General features: G+C 28.9%; 2 protein-coding genes and 1 pseudogene across 2 annotated transcripts; 2 read left to right on the top strand and 1 right to left on the bottom strand.

Annotated features, from left to right (window-relative positions):
* Positions 1 to 644: 644 nt before the first annotated feature.
* On the top strand, positions 645 to 3,565 carry LOC132932709 (uncharacterized; annotated as a pseudogene).
* Positions 3,566 to 6,382: 2,817 nt separating this feature from the next.
* Positions 6,383 to 6,829, bottom strand: LOC132932716 (piggyBac transposable element-derived protein 4-like). The gene has a single exon (XM_060999082.1). The coding sequence runs from the start codon at positions 6,827 to 6,829 to the stop codon at positions 6,383 to 6,385; it is 447 nt and encodes a 148-aa protein (XP_060855065.1).
* Positions 6,830 to 18,251: 11,422 nt separating this feature from the next.
* LOC132934229 (histone deacetylase HDAC1-like) lies at positions 18,252 to 23,993 on the top strand. The gene is made up of 9 exons (XM_061000510.1): positions 18,252 to 18,297; positions 21,136 to 21,248; positions 21,332 to 21,449; positions 21,538 to 21,893; positions 22,018 to 22,219; positions 22,286 to 22,594; positions 22,701 to 22,875; positions 22,946 to 23,037; positions 23,875 to 23,993. The coding sequence occupies exons 1-8, from the start codon at positions 18,252 to 18,254 to the stop codon at positions 22,977 to 22,979; spliced, it is 1,353 nt and encodes a 450-aa protein (XP_060856493.1). The 3' UTR covers positions 22,980 to 23,037; positions 23,875 to 23,993.
* The last annotated feature ends 1,123 nt before the right edge of the window (positions 23,994 to 25,116 follow it).

A 25,116-nucleotide genomic window follows, 5' to 3' on the forward strand; every position in this document is an offset into this window, starting at 1 on the left:
ATTTTTTGATGTAAAATCAAATAACTTTAAGCTGATAGTGCTAAATTAATTTATATATCCATTAAAATGTCTATCGCAAAAACAAAAACTTTTAAAATATTTTTCCTATTTTAGGAAACCTTGAAGGATTGAATTACATGTATCTTAAGTTAATTTCTCAGATTCTCAAAGTATTTTAACTAAATTGGTCCAGGTGGTAAATAGTGTGTTTTAAATATTCACATTTAAAAAAAAAGTTTGTGAGGAATATTGTTTTCTCGATTTTTTATTTTTTATTATTGATTAAATACTTTGATTATGTATGTTTTTAACTGAAGTGTTCATTTTTTGCAAAGTGAACAATTAATTATGTACTATGTAAATGTAACTAATAATTTCATTGCTTAGATATTTTATCATACCTGTATTACTAATACTAATTTTTTTTTTTCTGTAGCTTGATTTACTTATGATTTGCCTGCGATTTACCTGCCTTCAAATGCGTCAACAAAAAACAGTTTTTTTAAGACCAACTCTGATTCACTTGCCTTTAACTGCAACAATCAGAATCTGTTTTTTTTTAAGCTAACCTTTAATTTATAATTTATAAATAACTTTTGTTTGTTTAATATTCTTTTAAGTTTTTTTTAGCAACGTGTTCTGAAATGGCGCTGAGAGATCGTGATTATATCATTCTAGGCAACCACAATGATGAAGAAGTTGGTGTTTCAAATGTAGCCGTTATTTTGCAAGATCACGATTATATCCAACAAATGCCCTTTGTTGAGATTGGGCCCCAACATGAAGAAAAAGATGGTAAAGCAGATGAAGAATAAGAACATGAAATACCAGGAGAACCACAAGAAGAGAAAGAACTCGTAGAAGAAGATGGATAATCCCCCCTAAAAGAAGAAGAAGATGTAGCTGTGGTTGCAGATGTTATAGTTGGAGGAGTACTACAGAAACATACAGAACACTCTCTGGAATTCGACGTAATTCAACAATCTATGTAGATAATTTGAAATTCAAATACTATAGACGTGAGCTTCTAGGTCAACACCATTTCACTAATTTGTGAGAGAAAAAAAAATCACACACATCCAATGTGTTACGGTAAGGTATCAGTAAAGTAAAGATATTATGGACAACATATTTTCACTCATTCATCCTCACAACCATCAATCAACGATATAAACTTACATGTACGCTCGTAATTATACTCATCTCCAAGCTGTTAGAAGAGTAGGTGCGATAAGAAGTTTACAACGACCAGTAATACTACAAGACATACATGCACTTGCCATAACATTGAATAATCCATAATATCCCCCCTATTCTCAAACATTGCAAACGCCACCCTCAAGATTTGTCCAGCAAGAGGTAGTCATCAGTGGAAGAAGTGTAGGAGTTGTATTTGCAAACAGGGTTGCAATAGAACTGTACAGAGAAGATTTAAACACTGTGACTTTAGTTGGTATTGATGAAACATTTAAAACTGTACCTAGTCATCCAACCGACTTAAAATGTCTGCTGACATTTCAAATAGTATTCAAAAGTGTTGTAAGTACATATTAAATATCACTGTTGTCAGTATATATTATTTCGACATTATTTTTTTCTGTTTTAGAGTATGACTAAAGAGACATACTGTGGTGTACTTAGAATTATCAGAGAAATGTTACCTTTAAATTACAACAGAGTTTGGTTTGTGACTGATAGTGAATGCATTTTGAACACATTTTTCCAATAAGTGGATTAGTTTTTTATTGGTTTCACTTCACACAGAGTATCGTGCGAAACTGCCATGGAAAATTTAACAATGTACTAAATTTAATTCGAACGCACGAAGAAGCAGCTAGGATTCTTAGAATAGGGTTTTTTAAAAATTGATGTATTAAATTTAACATGTCTTAGTCTAATACATTTTTTATCAGGTCTTAGCTCATCCTCACTTGCCTATCACAAGAAACAATCCACTGTGTCCAAATATTTTTGTATTAGATAGATACAATGTCATAGTACGGTATGCCAGACAATTTCCTGAAATCCAAGTCATTGTAGATCATTTTTTGGAGAATTATTTCCTTGGTTTTTGGATTAACCAAATTGGACCAGAAAAATTTAGTGTCTTTGGAGAAGACCACCGTACAAACAATAATTTAGAATCGTCCCATTCAACTTTACTCAAGCAAATGGGTACCCACCCTAACATTTAGGATTTCCTATGTGAGTTACTAAAGTAGTTTCTAATGAGTTATCTCTATGTTATTGTCTTATTCTCTATTGTATTTATAAATTTTTTTTATGTTTATGTGTTCTATGTTTGTGTTATATTTGTTACAGTCAATGACGAAAATGATCTTGTACAATACAAATTTACGTAAATTTATATTGTACAAGATCATTTTTGACACATAATGGTTAATGTTGTAAACACGGGTATTATTTTATTATCCACGTCAATTCCCAACTCCTGCTGGACATTGTTGTAAATTATACATTTAAACATTTATAACATACAGGCCACTGTCAGTTATCTATCCAGACACGTTACTACAGTATGTATTATTTATATTAATATCATCGATAAATGATAATCAACTTACTCGAGCAAACCATAATAATATTGATACATAGCTATTGGCTAAGTTAAATAATGCCGTGGTTATCTAACAAATAATCAAAGGTAGGTAATTTATTTTATTAGATTTTTTTCCCCATAACGTATATTTTAACTATTTCAGTATCGTTGCAGACATCGTATTCGTTTGACATCGCTTGATTCACAGTTCACCAGTTCGAAATTTTAATAAATTATTATCCTAACCTATAGTTATTATAATATTATTACAATATTATATATTATTATTATCTATTTATCTATTATTAAAAACATATTTTATTACTAACAAAACATTATTACGCTGTTTAATACGTCATGATCAAGGTTCGAGACTTCTTTTATCTATATCAGAGTAAGCTAAGCATGCAGCTTTAAAAGGTTTTATTGTATTTTTTCTGCTAATTTTATAAGTATCTTGCTATTTTTTGCATATTATTTGTAAATATGAAAAAAATGCTTTAAATTCCTATTTTACAAAAGTAAAATGTTAAACCTTATAAAGCCTTATAATATTATAAAATCTTAACAATCTAATTTTTTTAAATTAGATTATAAATAAATATTATTAATTTATTAGAATTAACCAAAATTATGTTCACTGAATGAAGAAATCATAAATGTACAATGGTCGACAATATTTTTTAGAATTAGATTATAAATAAATATTATTAGAATTAATCAATATATTTATTTTTTTAAATTTTCTTAGTATTATTGTGTTAAAAATTATTAGGACACTATAATTGTTCCAGGCTCAACTACGGTTTTTGTATAGTAATTATAAAAATAGTTTTTTTTTACGTTTTTTAAGGTATTGGAAGATCTTATGAGGACATGTTTGGCTGTACTGCCAGAACAGGACTATTATTGATTGGTCTACCAAATGATGAAATAAATTCATTTAAAACAGGAAAAGATATAGAAGTATTCTTTAAACACTTTAAACAAATGCAAGAAACTTGATTACACGATTCAAAACAAAATATTGAAGAAGTTATTTCACCGATTTTAGAACAGCAAGAAAATATAATAGGTACAGGTAAATTAATATTACATTTAAAATTTAAAATGTTATGAAAATAACATACTAATTATTTAAACATATTAGATACAAACCTAAGAAAATGTGAAAGATGTTTTATTTTCCTGGAAGCAGACAATGAAAGTACAAATTGCATGAATTGCCAACGCTATGAGCAAATACAGAATGAACAACATAAATCAAGTGAATGCTTAAAGAAACAAGCCAAAAAATTATGACTATTTCTAATAAGAAATTTACTACGCTAGAAGTTGGTACCACAGTCAAAGTTTCAATACCTGATGTTGATCGAGCACGTGGATCACCACGAAACCTATTAGCAGTTATTACCCAGGTTTAAGATGATTTATATAAATTAGGTACTTATAAAATTATAATTATATTATTTAGATATATTTATTTAAATTTACAAAAGCTTATATTTAATTATATTGAAATCTGTTCTATGCTTGTGCTGTATTTATAGATTAATCAATGTCATGGGGAAAGTAAAGATAAGTTATTCATGTATTTAAAATACATAATTATTATTATTATTTTAATTTTTTAAAAACTACTTATTTCACTACCTATAACTGATTTTGTATGCTTATATTATACTTTGTGAGTACTGTATTTATAATTATTAGTATTGCATGCAACTAATATTTGCTAATGTATTATATTTATGTTGAACACTTCAATTATGTTATTGATCAAAGGTAGGCAATTTACTAGTTCAAAATTTAAAGTTAAATTAATATTTTTTTCCATAATAATTTACTTATCAAGTTTAATTTATGATTAGTTAACTGTTAACTTATCAATCTTATGTTTTCTTAACTTGACTTAAGTTAATTATTTTCCTTTATTTGCTTACCTTTGGTTTTAATCACCGTATGTGTTCTGCTTAATGTCTTGATTAGCTAGTGTTGATTTGTTTCTGTGAAACATTTTATTATAATTTGCAATTTATTACCGCATACTAATGTAATGTGTTCATCTTTATTATTTACAAAGAGGCTGGTTATAATTAAAAATCAATTTTTTGTAGAATTTGGACAACAGCAAAGAAACTTATAACTAATTTTCTTATAACGTGTATAGCATTTAATAAACAAATTAAATAACTTATTTAATCCTACAAATCAGAGATATACATTCAAGAGCGGGAAGAGAAAACACAACAATAATTATAAGGGAAAATATTCAGCAACTCAATAGAGATCATAACATTTTGGCATTCTTGGGAAGAACGGGCCACCTCAATGATGGTTATGTTTTTGGTCAAATTGGACCATATCCTTAAATTTTTTTTTTAATAAAATGACTAATAGTCTACTACAGACAAATAATAGAGCTTATTAAAGTCACAATGTATTTAATCAACAAGCTTATATTAAATTAATAAAAAATTATAATCTAAATATTATACTCATTATTCAAACTTATTCTTACTCATAAATTCCTTAGATGTTAGACAACACTAGTGTAAAACTTAAAATTACTACTTTTATGTAATTGATGTTAGTAAGTATGAAATCTAGTTATTTAATTGAAACAAAAAATTGGCGGGCAATTTCGTTTTGCCAATTTGTCAATCTTTAGATCAATACGTGACTTTTCCGAGAATAGATCAATTTGATCTCGAGGGTTGATTGCCTCGATCCTTAAAGGTTTCATAAAGATATTCTTATATTGAATGATTTAGGTTTTCGATATAATACGAAAATCTAAAAAACACGTTTACTAAAATATAATTTCCTAAAATATGACCGATTTTGATTCAAAAACAGGTAAAATGCAAAAAAAACAATGCTGAGCATTAACGGGTTAAAAAGTTAAAGTTAACCCGTCAATGGTCGCGTAATTTTTTTTTTATTTTTGGTCGCGCGGAGTAAAAATTTTCCATAATATGAAATATACTTAAAATATTACTTTAAGTTGGTACTTTATACCTAACAATACTTATAATTAATATACATAAATAATTATACAATTTGAATTGCATATGGGTCTTTAGTTTTATGAATAAAAATTAAAAAATAATAAAAATGGTAATGTAATACAATACTATTATAATGTAAAACAATCTGGGCAAATTTCTATCAAGTGATCTCTACATATAGGCTTTATGCAATTGGTGCACACTTTAGTGGTTTTTTTGTCTTTTGCTCTTTCACAAAAAGCACATCGGTTCGAACTTCTCAACTTTTGAGGGAGCACTTCTCTTTCAACCTATAATATAAATAAATTTAAAAAAAAAAAAATATATAAATAAAATAAAATAAATAAATAAAAAATGTTTGACTACCGTAACATAATTTTGAAGTCTTGTTTTTAGTGGTCCGGGCAGACTGCTAATTGTCATTCTGTACTTTAGTTGATCCTCCATAAGTTGCCTACCCAATGATTTCAAAAATTCTAAACGTGTTTTCTTTACTTGCGTATTTTCTTGGTACACAATCATTGAATTTAATCCTCCGATATTGAGTAGAGAATAAAATACTGTAAGAGGCCAACGAGCACTATGTCTTGCCAAACTGTAGTTTTCAGTCATCCAATCCATAGTATCTACACCACTTTTGGTCGAATTGTAAAACGTAATCATTTCTGGCTTTAATTTTTCTCCAGTATTCATATCAATAGCCTTATCATTGTGCATTGTCGAAGCTATCAAAACTATTTTATTTGATTTAGCTTTATACGACAGGATTGATTTATTTTTTGAAAAACCAAAATATGACGAATATAATAAGTCACGGACCTTTTGAAATGAGAAACTCGGGAGGGATTTCTCTTTTATTTTTTCGAACTGTGCCCACCATAGTTGTTTTATTTTGGAGTAAATAATCTGCTAATGGAAAACTAGTAAACCAATTGTCAAATGTAATATTTCTACCAGTATTCAAAATTGGGTTTGCTAATCGTTTTACAACGCAAGATGCAGCATTATCAACTAAAAATGGACCATCTGGTTGTTTACCAGCATAAAGTTCGATATTGAGTGTGTAATAATTAATACTATCTACTAAAGCAAAAATTTTTAGTCCATATTTTGCGGGCTTATTTGGCATATATACTCTAAAAGAACAATGACCTCTGAATGATTGTAATTTTTCGTCAATCGTGCAGTATTCGGAAACAGTATATGTATTTTTACAATTATTTACAAATAAATCAAATATATGTCGAATATGAGTCATATTATCAATTTTTTTTCTTATGTCTCTTCCTCGGATATCATCAAATCGTATACAACGAAGAAAAAAACGGAATCTATGCTCCGACATAACACATGCTAAAATATCTACTCCACACCCATCTATTTTCCAAAGATCCTCAGTGGATCTGTGATTACATTTTATTGCTCCTAAAATAAAATAGTAAATGATAAACAATTTTTTTAATTTTTTTGAAAAAAATTAACTTACTAATTGTATATAATATGCCAAAAAGTGCTTTGATTTCGCGAACACATGTTTCCGAAGCATCTCTTTCTCTATTGTAATTATGTCGAACTTTTTCAATATATATATTCGTTATTTTTACTATATGCTCCAGCTCCAACATATCATTTGAAAAAAATAACATCCAACATTCCAAATTAATTTCACACAAAAAGTATTTTGTGTTAACATTATTGAAGGGCCATATTTTTCTCATAGAAAGATTTTAAACCATAAAAATACCCAAATTAGAAGATACACAAGGTTCAGTATACAATGGTTTAATTTCCAAAAATTCTTTACCGATTATGTAACTTTCGTTATTTACTTTGAAGCATATTATATTATCAATGATAACTATTTTTCCTGAAGTAAGACCACAAATATTATTTGCTTTTGTTTGAATTTTAAATGTCATATTTTTAAATAATAAAGTTGAAAATTGAAAATCTGGACAACTATTTAAAAGAGGACCATTAGTATGAGGGTTTTTAAAACTTATGTTATCATTATATAAAAAAGACATAGTTTCTTTTTCGCGAAAACATGTGATCTCATAAATCCTTCGAGCAATTTGTTGTAGAGGCTTGTCATCTTTCCGTAAAAGTTTTTTTATTTTTTGCATAAAATTTTCAAATTTGAAAGTACTAAACATATCCAATGATCCAAAATTTCTTACATCTTGGACTATGAAGTAGACCATGAACATTATGTGAGATATGGTGATGTCCATAAATAGTCTTAAAAGATGTAACAAAATGTTGAAGTAGCTGGTGGGCATATAGTAAATTTGCTGCTTCCTTGCATAAATTGTTTGAAGAAAGAATAGTGATTGCAACATGTAAAGTCATAAAATGATTGTATACTTCATCAGACAAAACATTTTTTAAGGCGACTGGGCCACTGTACAGCAAAAACTGTCTAAACTCGGTTCCTTTCCAAAGCTTATAACACTCTAATGCTCTAGGTTTCCTTTGAAATTCTAAAGGTACATATGTGTGTATATTGTTTTTTAATAAATTTGAAATTATTTTAATTTTTCGGAATTGCAATCTCACTTTAAGGCTATCACAAAACCATAAATTTATTAGCTCTTTAACAACACCTAAGCAAATTAAATGCAAATAGTCTAAAGGCACATTGGTAACAAGGCCTAATAATGGAATTTCATCAAGAGCGCTAGCACCTAAATGGTAATTTTCATCAGTCTTTAAAAAAAATTCCTGATCGGTTCTTTCTTTTCCTGCCTTATCTGAAAAAAAATTCTTCGTTCACAATATTCACCTTCATCCCAGCATTTTGTACAACTTGAGTACTCAGTATGTCCTTTGACATTTAAAATGAACGATTTTGCTGGTGCATCTGCACAAATGAGTTTTATCATACAAGGTAACTTTTTGTTATTAAAACGTATACCATTTTCTATGACATGTTTGGATTCTACCACCAATCTTTCTAAAAACAAATGAGCACTTTAGGAACCAATAACATACAACTAAAATTAAAATATTTACAGTCACATAATAATTATATGTACTATATATTATATTAAGGGGATAAAGAGGGGGTAGGTACGGAAATATATGTTGGGCATCAAGATTTATAAATGTTCACCACGCCACTGTATACAAGTGTGTAACTAACAAATTAAACAATAAAACATATTGTTTTGGTCTAAATTTTAAATATTACCTATGCCTGGTGGTTACAATTTATTGTATGATTATATTGACATATTTATTCGTTTATTTATTTTGTAATTAAAGTTGTGAAATTAGAAAAACTATTTTAGAATTTTTATAATATCATCAATTTAATTAAATTACTTATATTAACTATGCAGATACAAAATAATTTTAGTTTTCATATATCTGCACATAATACAGTAGGACATTCAATCGTTTTCACTATATAGTTTTTTCAGTTACCTAACACATGTGCAGACATAGACGTGCGCACGGGGCAACCCAGGCTCGACCGGAGATTTTTCAGAGGCAGAGTAAATTGTAGATACCTAATATATATCCGTATTTTATAAAAGTATGTTTGTGAAGATCATGAACATTCTATTTGTCCTGATAGCTAATAAAATTAAACCAACTCAACTAACAAAAACATTGTGAACATAACCATAGTTATTGTGTAACAATGTTTATTAGGTATAGATTGTTCTGATCTATACATTTATAATAAATATTATTGAAATAAATACCTTAATTCCATGATTCCAACATCTTCTTCACTACTACTTAAATCTGGCATGGTTTTTATCTTAACTATATACCTAAATGTAAAATAAATGAAATAGGCATAAGTACTTAAGTTTGTAAATAATAAAAATGTGTCTAAAATCTAGTCAACTTTACCATAAATATTTAATAATATTATGTATTCTTCAGTATCTTATTTTAAATAATAATAGTTATTACTTTAATGCATTCAATATACTTAGGTAATATAAAATGTAATTCTCAATCAATATTGTTATTTAGTTTACATTTTGAGAGCTAATATTTATTATTTATAAAGAATTAAATTAGGTAATTGATAACTCAAATACAATCATTATTCAAATTTTCAAAACCACTATGCATCTATGCCCTTTTAATAGTTTTAGCAAACTAGGAAAAATTATGGATGTAATTGAGCATATTATTAATTTCATGCCTAATTCAAGTTGGTTATCAATTAAAAAGTCAATGTTTCAACTTCTTCAAAAAATCTTCTACGCTTAGTAGATTTACTAATATTATGGATATACTTACAAACTGAATGTTCTAACTAATTATAAATATAGATATAATTAACTTTATACTTACTTATATCACGCAAGACGAAATGTCGGAACGTGGAAACCTCAACGGAAAGTACGATCAACAAATTATAGTCTTATTATATGACTATACTAAAAAAAATTCAATATAAATCATATTTTATTTAAATACGACACTTTCTTACAGTTTTTGAAAATATTATTAAGGTTAGTTTTTTTTTATTTATTGAAATTTTACTTGAATTGCATATTTACTACCGCTGTGACGTGATGACTGATATTGGCATTTTATACTTATACACTGCACTTATACATCTTTATTCTTTATGTATTGTAATTACGTAGAAATAAGATAAAATATAAATACGACTCCTGTCGATAGTTATATTAAAATATTCAAATTAGAGTTGTAAAATTACGCTATTACTTTCCTCCAGGTGTTCGGGGGCTCTCGAGATCGTGTATTCGAGAATTAGATCAAATACACCGTACAATATAATTTTATGGAAAAAAGCATATAGAATGTATTAACTGCAATCAACATAAAATATTATATTATATGCCTTACCTGATTCGCAGTTGTTTGTAGATAATATTGTAGGAGTTTTAGGTTTTAGATAAAACAAAGTAATACTTCAAATACACAAATTGAATTAAAGAACGCACTGATTATTGCTCGCATAAGAAGTCCAGTTGTCACTCGTTGAAATCGGTTTCTTTGGGACTTGAGAGGTTGTTACTCTGGTGGTTGGTGCTCATGCACTGGTTTAAGGGACGACGCGAAGATGCTGACCAGAGAGTGGTGGGCGGCTTTATCAAAAAGTTATCGTGAGCCTGGGAACTAGATTATTCTTTGGCGTCAGCATAAAATAAAGTCACACACATCCTACGTAATACTGTTATAAGTGCGTGCCGATATCTTAATTGTCGTTGTTAATGGTTTTATTTGATGCGACCGATTTCTACAAACGACAGTCTGGCCGTTGTTTATTATTCTGTACAGTTTTAGTTTATTATAATGGTGTGTGAGCATATCATTACAGTATAGTTATTAAAATGCATTTTGCTTTGCTCGGGTTTACAAATGCTATCACATGCATGTTATATTTTTATTATTAAGTGAGTGCTCTACATCTATTGTTGTTTGATTCATCAGTTTTTGACGATCGTGTATGTATATATATATAATTAAAATCAAATATCTACGGAATATTTTGTAATTGTTAACGAGGTGGTTTTTTTGTGCTTATTTCATCGTAAAATTTCAACCCTTACTAACAATGTTATTTTTTATAATAAAAGTAAGAGAACCCTTTCCCTATATTTTTACCTATTTGCATTAATTATTCTCTCACTTTTATTTTACATATAAATATTTGATATTTATATCTTATGGTAAATTTACAATAAAATCCACCTCATACTGATGTCTGATATTAGTGTTCCGAAATTATTCTTCACCCGTTCCGTCGTTTGATTAAAACGTTTCAACTCTATAAATGCCATCGGTCCCTCGACCAGTGCTGAATCAAGGAGGCCTGTTTACCGCAAGTCGTCGTCAATTCCGTACCGTTTTTATTCTTATCGCACTGTTTTGCGAGTCTACGTGTTGAGCGTCATGACATGATCCAACATGATATCGGCCAGGCTGGTTATGGATATGAGTGTGCCGGCGTGGCGGTGCAACTGCAACTAGTTGTTTTATCTCCCTTGACGTCGGACGTCGTTGCCTTTGACGTCTGTGGACACCTCGTAGGTGTTGTGGTTTTTATTTGTAGCCATTTAAGTATCAAGTGTCATTGTTTTCCGTCTACAATGTAAGTTCACGATCACATTGTGCGTTTAGTCGTTGCCGTCAACGCCCAGCTGATCGCCCGGAATAGCTTGTCCACCGCCTACTCCGACCACCACCGCCGACCGACACCATCATTGCCGCCGTCGTAATAGCCAAGTCTTTCTTTTGTATATCTGTTCATTGAATTATTGTAATATCCGGTAGCTGACTTGGAGACGTCTAGTCAGTTCCAACCTTTTGTTGTTAGCCGTCTTAAAGGCCATTAATAATTGATAGAAATATAATACGTCAAATTTGTATCACTATAATACCCATTGTTTACATTTGTGTCACCACCTATTACTAGCTTCCTGACATAGCGAGTACGTCGTGTCAACTTCTCACAAAAGAGCGCGGCGTGCGCCAACAAGGCCTGTTGTCGTAGTCTGTCCGCGGATTGGTGTAGTTACAGTCATAGACGTGCGCAGACTTAAATTTCTGTTCGAGCCTATGCAATTATAATTCTTTTATATTTGGACAGCGCCCCTAATTTTTCTTTGAACACATCAACATATATGTTGATGTATTAATCTAATTATGTCTATAGTACTATAGTTATTGTGTTTCTATAAAGGTATAATGTTTTTGTTAGATTAATAAAATGTATGTAGTAGTAGGTACACACAAATATTTTTAATTTTATTATACTTTCACGACAAACAAATTTTCCATTATCTCCACAAACATATTATTATAATATAAGCATTATAATAAAATATATACGCACATTTTACCATGCCCCTAAAAAGTTTCAGGTCGAGCCTGGGCTTGACTGGCTTGTACCGTGCGCACGCATATGGCTACAGCTATATTGTATCCAGCATGAACACGCTGATTTGACTGTTAGATACCACCATATGTCTTGGGTACGAGGCCTATGGTTCGCTGATATAAGCCATGAATCATGACTAGGGCCCGGATTTCTATGCATTAGAATGTTTTTTCTGAATAGTTCAAAAAATAGCTGGGTAAACTACAAGTTTGATTTGTAATCAATAGATCCGAAATATAAAGTTTTATTTTGCATATTTTGTCCTTTTTCGACATGTACTGCATATTTCTGTATTTTACGATTTTTTATTGCATATATACGGTTTTTAAATGCATAATATTATGTAATATTTTGCTTATTTTCATTAAAATAACGTATTTATAGTTATATTTATAATCCATGTAATTTGATGAAGTCGTTTTTTCATCTTATCTGAGACCTATTGGAGCAAGTAGTAATCTGTTATTGAATAGGTTTTAGTGAATCATACATTAGTCGTGTTTGTTTCCTCATGTTTGTCGTGATCCGAGTGCTCGTATTTTATTTTGCCGAAAAAATGCCAAAAACCAGTGCAATTACGTCCAGTAGGCTAAATAAATTTGTTGCCGAATATAAAGGTATTTTTCTGTTCTAGTTAGTTATTCAAGGAATATCATGCAAACTTGATTCATATTATATTAGATAGTACAATAGTAAATACTAAATACGCATTGGTCACTCATCGGTCATATCGTACCGCGCGGTATCGACGTCGTTCATCATTTGGGTAGGGTGAGGTATGCTTAGATCTAGCATATTCACGAAAAATATAAAAATAGCTGATATTTCCAAACAAAAACAAAAACCTCAACCGGTCTGTAGGTACTCCGCGATAGCAACGCCATAATATATTCTATAGATTTTAGTATTGTTTACTTGTTAGTTCTTAGAACCATAATAGTTAATAATATAATATATTGTAAATTATAATTATTTTAATATAGGAAGTTGATTGCAATAAAATTATTGCTACTTTAGATGTATAGAAATCGCAAGAAGTGCTAAGCAGCTCATACACTACACAAACATCGATAATAAACATAATATTTATTGTTTATAATAAAATAACAAATTAAGAAGTACGAGTACCTATATAATATTATATACAAGGTTTATACAATACGTCAATGTATAATAATAGTATTGATATAATATAGTATATTGATGTATTGATATATTATATATATATATTTACAATTTAACTCAAATTACTAGGTAGGTCTTGGGACGATTAAAATCGGGAAGTTCCAAATAGGTATCAATTGAGAACTATACGGGTGGTACCAGGGAGGTCAAAATGCAGCCCATCAGAAAGTTCTAGTTAAGCATCAATTGTGCGCTTTATAGACGGTACCCGGGAAGGTCTGTGCTGTTAGGGAAAGTGGTGCTTCAAGTGAAAGTCTATTAATGATTTGAAAAATCGAATTTTCAATCATAAGACTCTACCATTAAGAATAGATGACTTTATTAAAACGCATATTAAATCAGTTGAAGGGTCTATTATTCTATCTGAGTCGATAAATATAACAATTTAAATCTACAATTCATCAAATACAACCAAATAATGAAGATTTGATTCAACCAAATAATGAAGATCTGATTCAACCAAATTATGATAATGTAAATTTATGTTCAGCTTGCAAAAACGGTGATTTTCCAAGTGATGCTCATAAATGTATTATTTGTAGTGCCAAAGTCCATGTATTAGATTAATGTTCTGTATCGATAGGTTATGAGGAAGGCTATGGTGAAAAACGAAAATGTATTGGATGTATGACATCCAATACATCTAATATTAATAAAATTAATGAAGATTTAGTTTTGGAAGATTGGGGCGATGAAGCTTTGGGACCAGAAAATAAAAGAAAAAAGAAAAACTACTTGGATAAGGATCCTACAATAGTTTTATATAATGACCAAAGTCAAACCAAAAGTATTGTTATTGGAAATTTACAAAATGGGTCGTTATCAAAATTATCTCCAGTTTTAATTAACAATAAGCATTTTGAGGTAACAAATACATGTGCATTCGATTCAATAGTGCATGCACTATGTGTCAGCATGTGTGATAGTCCGCTTTATAATCAGTTTATAAATAGCAAAAAAGAAGATTTATTATTATTCAACTTAGTTTTTAATGCTCTTCGAGATGGTATCAATGTCCAGACGTATAAAAAACGAGCCATAATTTTAGAAAGTATGACAGCTAAAGATAATATCCTAAAATCCAGTTATATTCATTATATAAATTCAGAAACTACAATAGAACTTCTAATACAAAAACTGTTAAAAGATTATCCTTCACGCATAATTACAAGAAACTGTGAAAACTGTCCAGCCAATAGCTTTTTAGTACATTTTTAATTTCTAATATAGGTAAAATACAAAATGTACAATCATCCATACAGTCTGAAGAAGAAAATTGTTATATGTGTGGAAAAATCATCGAGAATAATTTAAGGTACCATATCTGATAAGAATAAATGTATTTTTTTGTAAACATAAAATTATAATAGTATTATTTTATTGTCTTTTATGTGACATAGGTATGGTTATCATATTTTCGTTCTTACAAATAACCTGATTGATTATAGTAAAGTTAGCTCATTAAATTACGCTCAAGGAATATCATGCAAACTTGATTCAATTCAAAACATGTTAAACATACAAGGAAAATCATACAAGCTTCGAGGGGCTATTGAATTAAAAAAAGGTATTTTTTTAAATTTTGAATGTTTTGACCGTGGTATGTTATGGTATTAAGTTTTAAAGCAAAATAAATTGATTTATTCAAAAAGAATATTCTAAACAAACTACGAAGGTTTTTGTGTGAGATTTTAAAAATAGTTAACTAGATACCATGTCTAGATAATTTTTTGATATAATCTTGTTTCTTATTTAATTTTAAAAAATATCCAAAACTCATTACCTAACTTTTGAGCACTAACTATACTATAGGTTTTTATAAAATCTAATCATAATATCATACCTAACTTGATTATTAGGTATAAGCAGTGAGAAAACGGGCCACATTTTATTCCATTCTTTTCGGGAAGCGCAGAACCAATGGCAGATGTTTGATGATACGCAGAAGACAGTTGTAAGAAACAGGCCAAATAAGACTGTAAACTGCGAGATGTTATTATATACCTTATAATAATATTTTATATTTGTACTTATATTCAATTTTAATATTGTTAAAAGGCTAATATTAAAGGTATTTTTAAAATTTAATAAGTGCAGGACTTAAAAATGTTTTTATACACTTTTTTTGATACATAATATTAATTGCAAAACCGTGCATATGATTAAAGCAAAATTAGGTATATGTGGCTACTATAATATCTACATAAGCCAAAAGGCGTTGAAATCATAAGTCAAGGATGGCAGTCGCCACGCTTCTTTTAATGGGTGGGTGGTCGTGGTGGTGGTGGTGGGTGTCTAAGCCTCTGAAAAATGAGGAATTCATAATTTATTATATAAATTATAAATGATCCATCTTTATATTTAATTATGAAGATAAAATTCGTGTAAGCGGAATGGACAATGATATACACTATTATACAAAAATAAATGATAAATGATATAAATGATTAAATTAATATATTTTATCATGGAGTTGTATTACATTATAGTAGTATAAACTATACAGTTTAAACCAAATCCATGATCCAATATATTCATTTAATCATTTATCATTTACCTTTAACTATTTCATAAACATGCATACCAGCATACTACGTAATATTATTATTTATCAATTATAACTTATCAGTAGGTAAGTTAACAGTTATGTTATATTTAACAGTTGGTATTGGTAGTATTGTAAATAAAAGGTGGGTAAGTGGATGTTGCTCTTATGTACATTAGGTTACAAGTGGGTCACTGTAATGGATGGTGTTAAATTTGAATTCAATGATATAATATCATTGTATAAGAAAAACGGTTCTGAGCGAAAACGGTCAGTCAGCCTATGATATTACCAAGTATATTTGATTATATTACTGTGAATAAAGTAATTTATATATAACCTATTTACGTGGAGCCTTGTTTTCAATTTTCAATCCTTAGCTATAAAAATTGAACATTTATTAAAATTTATTAAATTTTCAAGCTTTTTTACTCAACAGATAAAATTTTATTGATATTTATAGAAAGAAAAACTAAAAAAAATGGAAATTGACAATGTCCGTAAACAGCTCAAAATATTTGGAAAATGTTATGGTGTATAAGAAATGCAATTATAAACATTCAGTCAACATTTCATGTCCCCACGGTTATTTGTTATAGAGTTACACCAAAAACCAAAATCGATTTTCTCAAAAACAGATTTTGCGTAAAAATTCTCGCTTTCCCTTAATTTTTCTTTTGTTTTTCACGTCGCTTTTGAAAACTACTGGGAAATTTTTACTTTTGACCCCCCAAAGTACCAACTAGATTCACTTTCCTATCAGTAAGAGTCCAAGCACTTTTACTGTCCTATAAGGTGATGACAGACACAAAAATAAAAAAAACAACACACATCATTGTAAAATCAATACATTCATCGTTCCACTCAGAATCTAATATATATTTTGATTAACGATTGTTCTTTTATTTTGGGCATATTTTTGTTTTCTTATATCTGTGAAGTTATTAACGGATCTATTAGTATCTGGTAACAAAGATAACTGTTATACATCTTATAATTAATACTATAATTTATTCATATTTTGTCAAAAGCTGATATTTGTCATTTCACATTTGATACTTGGAGGTGTGAAATTGTTGAAATGAATTAAAAATTAAGGATCTAGAAAATGTTGAAACTGTAGTTGTCAAAAAGATCAAGATAAATATGTTGTAAAATATTTTTTAAATGATGTTTTTTTATTACATTTTTAGTAAAAAAGTAGGTACCTACATATTTTTGAATATATTTCGTCCTTTTTTCAGGGCTTGCATGCATATTTAGTAGTTTTTATTATACTCAGTTGATACATTATGCATCACGTATATTTTATCTTTATTATTGGACTACCATTATCATTGTTTATAAATTATAATACATGCTCCAACATAACCACCAGCATTTTTATCAAACATCTATTTTTTATAAAAAATCGATTTTTTTCAACTATAGATTTTTTTTAATTAAAATTTATTTATTTCTGCTTAAATTTGTTTTATTTTAATTAGATTTGTATTATTCAATCTAGTTTTTTTTATTTTTTTATTTTTATTTTCTATTTGAATTCACAAATTGGCGTGGTCGGATTTCTGATTTTGTCAAGTGGTGGGCTCCCGTTTCGTTGCCCCCCTCGGTATAACTATGGTTGGAAGGGGGCCACAAACGTGGGACCACCAGGCACAAACAGCACAAACAGAGTACAAACGATTGGCATGGTCGAATTTCTATTTATTTTGCGACGACATTGGGCCGAGATAAGGAACACGTCATGCATGCTTGACCATGTTGGCCAACTGAATGTACTTTTGATGCCACGGCTCCGGACTAGATCGTCGGCTCGGCGGCCGCACTGTTTATCTCAATGGCGTTTGTTTGTTTGCTGGCCATTCGTGATTGGCTCCGATCATATTATAGCTGCTCAAAATGTACGGTGCGTTTTTTACGTTTCCAACTCGCGTTTACGGCGATGTTCTAAATAGTAAATAGTAAATAACATTAATAATTTCCCGGATAGTTAGCCGTATGCCACACGCGCACACACCGATAACTCCAAGAACTACCTAAACCATCGACCAGACCTAGGACGCCACAATGTCAGTCACGCCGTTTAAGAGAAGAGTCTGTTATTATTACGACAGTGAGTATCGTTTAAATCGTTGTTAAATTTGTTGTATGCTCTCGACTGTCACCATTCAATGCTTCTGACGTTCCAGTGACGGCTAAGGCATCCCTTATTTCGGTGTCTGGTCAGCTGCAGTTCCAGAGTGTTTACCGGCTCTGTCGATTGTCTCCGAATAACCGGCACACGATAAGAAAACCTTAGTAATTATGCCCAGTCTGATGGGGTTTTATTTTTTTTTTTACTTCTGTCCTGTACATATTTGGATGACATATTTGTCTAATAAGGACTATCTCTGATATTGTAATCAAGCAAGCCGTGATAAAGTACTAACCGAAGCTACTTACTAAATTTGTATAGTACCTAAGTTATGAACCTATCTGTTTTTAATTTTCATGGTTTCCTTAAATATTTTTATGCACACACAGAATAAATGCACATACCAAGATGTAAAAGACATTTTTGAATTTGTCTTATGTGTGTTATTTTGTTTTAGTCAAAATCTTCAATTTATTCCATTCTGTAAGTACCTATCTGTAAAAATCTTAGGTAATTATAATCTGAAGTATAAAAGACTCGAATAAACTGTAGTTATAATTGTTGATGACCTTAATTACTCTATATAAAGATTACAAGTAATTACATATAATTTAGTTGATTATACAATTAAATATAGCCATACTTATTATACATGAAAATCAGGTATGTGATATTAAATACAAATTCTGATATTTAACTTAGGTATATATACCTACGTCCTACCTACACATTTTGTTAAGAACTAAACTTTCTTTTTATATAATATATTATAATAATTATAAATTATAACAAATTAATATTGCATTAGACTAAGCAAATTTGGTAAAATATATATTTCAAAACTTTTTATAATATTTGAACTTAAATCACCATTTTGGTATACTTCAGCAAATACCTTTTATATATATGTATCCATAATTTTTTTGCAAATAGGTACCTACTCATAGATTTTATTAACAAAGATGAAAGTAAATAATTATGCAAAATAAATTAATCTTCAGACTCAATAAATTTATTTGTTTTGTTGTATTTTTGTTTGCTTGATTGATAAATGATATAATCATTGTAGTCAAGGTAGTTTTTACTTGTGCTATTAATTATATTAATTTACATTTTGGTAAAGTCTGTCATGTTTTTAAATGGACAAATGGGGTTTAAATTAATTCCTTATGTTCATTTTTTAATAAAATCATTGGAGAAGAATTTTAAATAACAAATGTATTTTGATTTAATTTTTTTTTTTTTTATAGATCTAAGATATAGTCAACTTACCAAAATTTAAAAATCTTAATTTAAGTATAACATTTAATAATCAAGAGGTGTCACAAATGTGTGATTTCCTCATGTGTATATAAACCCATTATCTGTCTGTAACATAAATATTACTTACTGTACAAATTGTATATATTGTAATTTAAAAATAATAAAGGCAATTTTTTAAGTAAAAAAAAAATAAAAGTATAGGTAACATTGTGCGTGGCGTCTAAATAAATAATTACACGTAAGAGTATCTCGTTAAATTATTAAACACATTTTATCACTTATTTTATGTTTATAAATTCTATGAACTGTTTATTTTTGTTCATTTGCTAATACAAACCCAACTATCTAGTCTAACTAGAGATACATTTTTAAAAATGATTTTTTATTTTTTATCATAAGTAGGTACAATTTTTAATATTATGTAACTATTTGTAGGTATAATTTTTACTTAACTCTTATATTAAAATACCTAACATAATGTCAATGTATATTTGATTTATCTATAATTGTCATTTTCTAAAAGTATATACTGTATTCAGAATAAGAACAGACCGCATTCGTGTATCGCAACTGAGCTTGGCACTGCCAGACTTGGTGGCCGATTTGTTAATTATTCGGTAATAGTGAATATTTTTGGGGTTGGATGTGTTTTTGTCCGCCACCTGGTCCGTTCTTATTCTGAATAGAATATATAATCACTAGGGATGGTATTTATTTTTTTGAAAAATACAAAAACAAAATATTTTATATCATGGCTTTCTAGAAAAATAATAACAAAATGTTGTTTCTCAGCCATATGCTGGTTTCACACTGTGCCAAATTTTAAGTTCTGCCAGTTGTGACTAAACAAATTGATTTATTCCCTATTTTTGTTGTGTTAACCTCAGTCATTACACCTGGATACCAATGTCAATATTACATACCTATCCTAGATGTTGAGGAATCCGAGGAGAAATTCAAAATATTGACAACATTTTATTGGTATCAATTTATAGTTTTATACCACTGAATCGTATAGAGTGCTCCACTGATGACTATTTTCATTGGCAGAAGTACAATACCTAAGTGATTCAAATTTTAAATAATAGGTACAATAATGACAACAGCTTTTGATTCATTTCATGATACATAGACTTAAAAAATAACAACTATTGCAGTATTATAAATTAGGTACATAATGTTTAGTTTAGTTCTCATATGACATGTTAGTTAATACTTTTATATACACAATACACAAATCAAGCGCCATATTCAATACCTAAATCATAAAATTGTACTTTTTATAAACATTCCAAGGTATATTATCTAATGTAAAAAAAAAGAATTCTTCTTGTTGTAAAAATATAAAAATGTAACTTAATATTATAATGTGTATCACCCTTAGATATTTATAAATTAGATATTTATACTTAGGTATTTATACTGTACAAGGTATTAAGAAATTAAATTTGTATTAAAGTTGTTGTGTCTATGGTTGCTTTTTATTGATGTAATACTTTTTCTATCAATTTCAAAAAGCTTTTTAATTTAATTTACTACTATACATTTTTACAGGTGACATAGAGAACTATTATTATGGACAAGGTCATCCTATGAAACCACATAGGATTCGAATGACTCATGAATTGGTTTTAAATTACGGTTTATACCGAAAAATGGAAATATATGTAAGTTAAGTTTGATATATTTTAGTATTAATGATATTTTTCAATTTATTAATTTGCTAATAAAATCAATGTTTATAATTTAGAGACCTCATAAAGCAACTGTAAAAGAAATGACCAAATTTCATAGTGATGTGTATATACGCTTCTTACAAAGTATTCGTCCAGATAATATGAACAAATATCGTAAACAAATGCAAAGATGTAAGTATACTGTCACTTTTACTCAAATGTATCTGTAAATATTGATTAATAAATATTAACTAAGTCAGTTATTTCTTTTTTTTTATAGTCAATGTAGGTGATGATTGTCCAGTTTTTGATGGTCTGTACGAATTTAGCCAGCTATCTGCGGGCGGTTCAGTAGCAGCAGCTGTAAAGTTAAATGAGCAATCTACAGATATTTGTATAAATTGGGGAGGTGGTCTCCATCACGCAAAAAAATCTGAAGCTAGTGGCTTTTGTTATGTTAATGACATCGTACTTGGTATATTAGAATTGCTTAAATACCATCAACGAGTATTGTACATCGATATTGATGTTCATCACGGTGATGGCGTTGAAGAAGCATTTAACACTACTGATAGAGTTATGACAGTTTCATTCCACAAATATGGCGATTATTTCCCTGGTACTGGTAAACTTAGAGTAAGTCAATGAATAGTAAAATAATTAACCTGTCAGTGGTTGAAATATAAGCATTTATTTTAATAAGTGGTTTCTGGTAAATAAATTATTTGATAGCAATATTGAAATGTTTTCATTATTTTAGGACATTGGTGCTGGAAAAGGAAAATACTATGCAGTTAACATTCCCTTAGGAGATGGAATGGATGATGATAGTTATGAATCAATATTTGTACCAATAATTACTAAAGTAATGGAGACTTTCCAACCTAGTGCAGTTGTATTACAATGTGGAGCAGATTCACTTACAGGAGACAGGCTTGGATGTTTTAATTTAACTGTTAAAGGTATGGAAGTTTTATATTTAATACATTTTTAAATTTAAAATTTAAAAACTAAATTAATGTTTTTAGGTCATGGTAAATGTGTTGAATTTGTGAAACGTTATGGCTTACCTTTTCTTATGGTTGGTGGAGGTGGTTATACTATCCGAAATGTATCTCGATGTTGGACATATGAGACGGCTGTGGCCTTAGGAGCTGAAATTGCTAACGAATTACCTTATAATGAGTATATTGAATTCTTTCAACCCGATTACAAACTTCATATTAGTCCTTCAAATATGACCAATACAAATACTACTGACTATTTAGAAAAAATTAAAAACCGACTCTTCGAAAACTTACGAATGCTACCTCATGCCCCAGGAGTTCAAGTCCAAGGTAAATTTTATCATACTCACAATTTTAATTAAATAGTAATTTTTTTAATACAAACATTTGAGTTTTGAATGAATTATTTACCATTTAATTCTTAATTTTATATTAGCTATTCCTGAAGACGGTGTAAGTAGTGAGTCTGAAGATGAAGATAATGTTAACCCAGATGAACGGAATCCTCAGTCCATTACAGACAAACGAATTGCACCTGACAATGAGTTTAGCGATAGTGAGGATGAAGGAATGGCTCCCGGAGTAGGGGGTGGTGGCCGAAAAGATAACAGGTATAGCCACTGTTTTTTTTTTTACTATTATAATATTCCATGTAGGTATATAATAATGTTTTTGTTTTAGATCTTATAAAACGGTTGCACCTGTTAGAAAATAAGTACGTTTTAACTCTAGAAGGATGGAAGTAGATAAACCTAAATTTAATATTCTAAAAGGTAATTATTTTTTATATAAGGTACTCACAACACAAACAAAAATGTGGTATCAAACTGCAGTGGCTAAATGCCAATTTTTAAATTTCTATTGTATACGTCAATCATTTTAAGTTTAAAATATGTAGAGCTAATGTGACGTTTTAAATTTGAATTTCATAAAAAAAAATTCTGTTTTGAAGAATGAACACCCTAGTTTATAGCCAAAAATACATTTTCTTACATATTATTTACTATTTAATGTTCCAAAACAAGATCTTGTACGAAGGTTGCTAAGTGTTCTTCATAAATAATGACAGCTACATTTTTTCCTTTAATAATGCCTGAATAGTTCTCTGTAATTTGGCGAATTAATGTCTATTATTTGATACCAATATTGAAATGTTTTGTTTAGAATTTAATATAATGCACATAAACATTGTGAGCTATTTTCTATAGGTAATACTTATATAATGATGTTTTGTTTTATTTTTTACGCATATAATTATTAATTTAATAGAATAATGTTACTTACAGTGGCGCCAAACCATTATGTTCATCAAAATCAATTACTTCAAGATTTTTAAATTTTAATTGGTTGGTTGGGTAGGTTCTGTGAGTTTCTAATAAAATTATGTTATCTTATGTAGTTTTATGAAATTATGTTGCATATATATTTATGTTGCATTCGTTTATATAACTTTCAAGTATAGGCAGTGTTGTATTTACTATTTAAGGCAAGCTTCCCTAAGTGCATACATTTTATTCATACAATTATGGGTTCAATTGTGTTTGAAGATTATAATATCACTTAATGCCTGAATATATTGTGTTAATTAATATATTAAATATTTGTTTTAGATGATGAAGAAGACAAATCTGTTAGTTATGATGATTCTAATAAAAAGGATGCTATCAAATCCTGAAGTTATGACTAAATTATATATTAAAATTGTAAAAATAATAAAAGTAAAACAATGATTTACTGTCATTCATTTGTGTACATAACTTCGATAAATAGGGCGGTTAATGTAATTTAGTAAATTATCTTATTTATAGTTACTAATTTATGGTGTATGATTGTTAACTCTAATAATAACGCCCTTAGTAATTTGTATAAAACAAAATGAATAATATTCATTACATTATTTTATAACTATTCTGTGTTATTAAATGCATTTCAATCTATGGGCCGGTATTGTTTTTATAATCTGCATTAAAATAAATTTATAATTATTGAACATGTAAAACTAAACCTTTATCAAATGTTAGCTACATTATTATTCCATTTGTCCAGTTCCATCTCTTCTTTACACTTGTTATAGTGTTTTTTTTTATTTTTTCCAGAGTTATGTTGATCTTATATTTTTACTACATATTCTTCATTTGTTCCTGCAAACAAAAACAATTAATTTAAATTATTAGTAGACTTTAAATAATTTCTGAAAATTTGTTCACAAGAATTATTAGGTGATTTACAATAGCAATAATCTTAAATGGTTAAAACATCATGTGCTTAAGAGGATGCTAGACTATAACCCTTTTTGAATCTTTTTTTGCGGAACGCAATTCACCTAGTAATAGTAATTTTGGATGTAAGTAGTATGCTCCCAAAAATGTACTTATTATAAGCCCTTGTGATTTTGAAGTGTGAATTTTAATTAAATTACGAATTTATGATGTTTCAATAATGTATTAAAATTATTATAAAACATAATACACAGGTATCTAATTAATACCTAATATTAAAACATGCCATTCACATAGGTATATCGTATATTTACCCAGTATAATAATAATTAATAAATACTTATATGTAATTGAGTTCATAGTAAAACTGAATACCTTCTGAATACCTACTGATTGTCTGATTATTAGTAAATTGGAATCCTAATAATTACAAGAGCGTCTCACGCCAGCATGTCATTTTGGCACCCTGTGCGCGCGCATCACGATGGCCTATGGGCAGCTTTTCTTTTTTCCATTTAACATTCTCAATTGTTTGAGTTGGTAAAAGGTTAATAAATGGTGTAGGAATATTAGGCGAAGGCAATGCTTATGCTTGCGTCCTAGTATCAGCTTTCATCATGTATCCTACTTTTT

The sequence above is a fragment of the Metopolophium dirhodum genome, chromosome 1 (assembly GCF_019925205.1).
Source record: "Metopolophium dirhodum isolate CAU chromosome 1, ASM1992520v1, whole genome shotgun sequence".
Lineage (NCBI taxonomy): Eukaryota > Metazoa > Arthropoda > Insecta > Hemiptera > Aphididae > Metopolophium > Metopolophium dirhodum.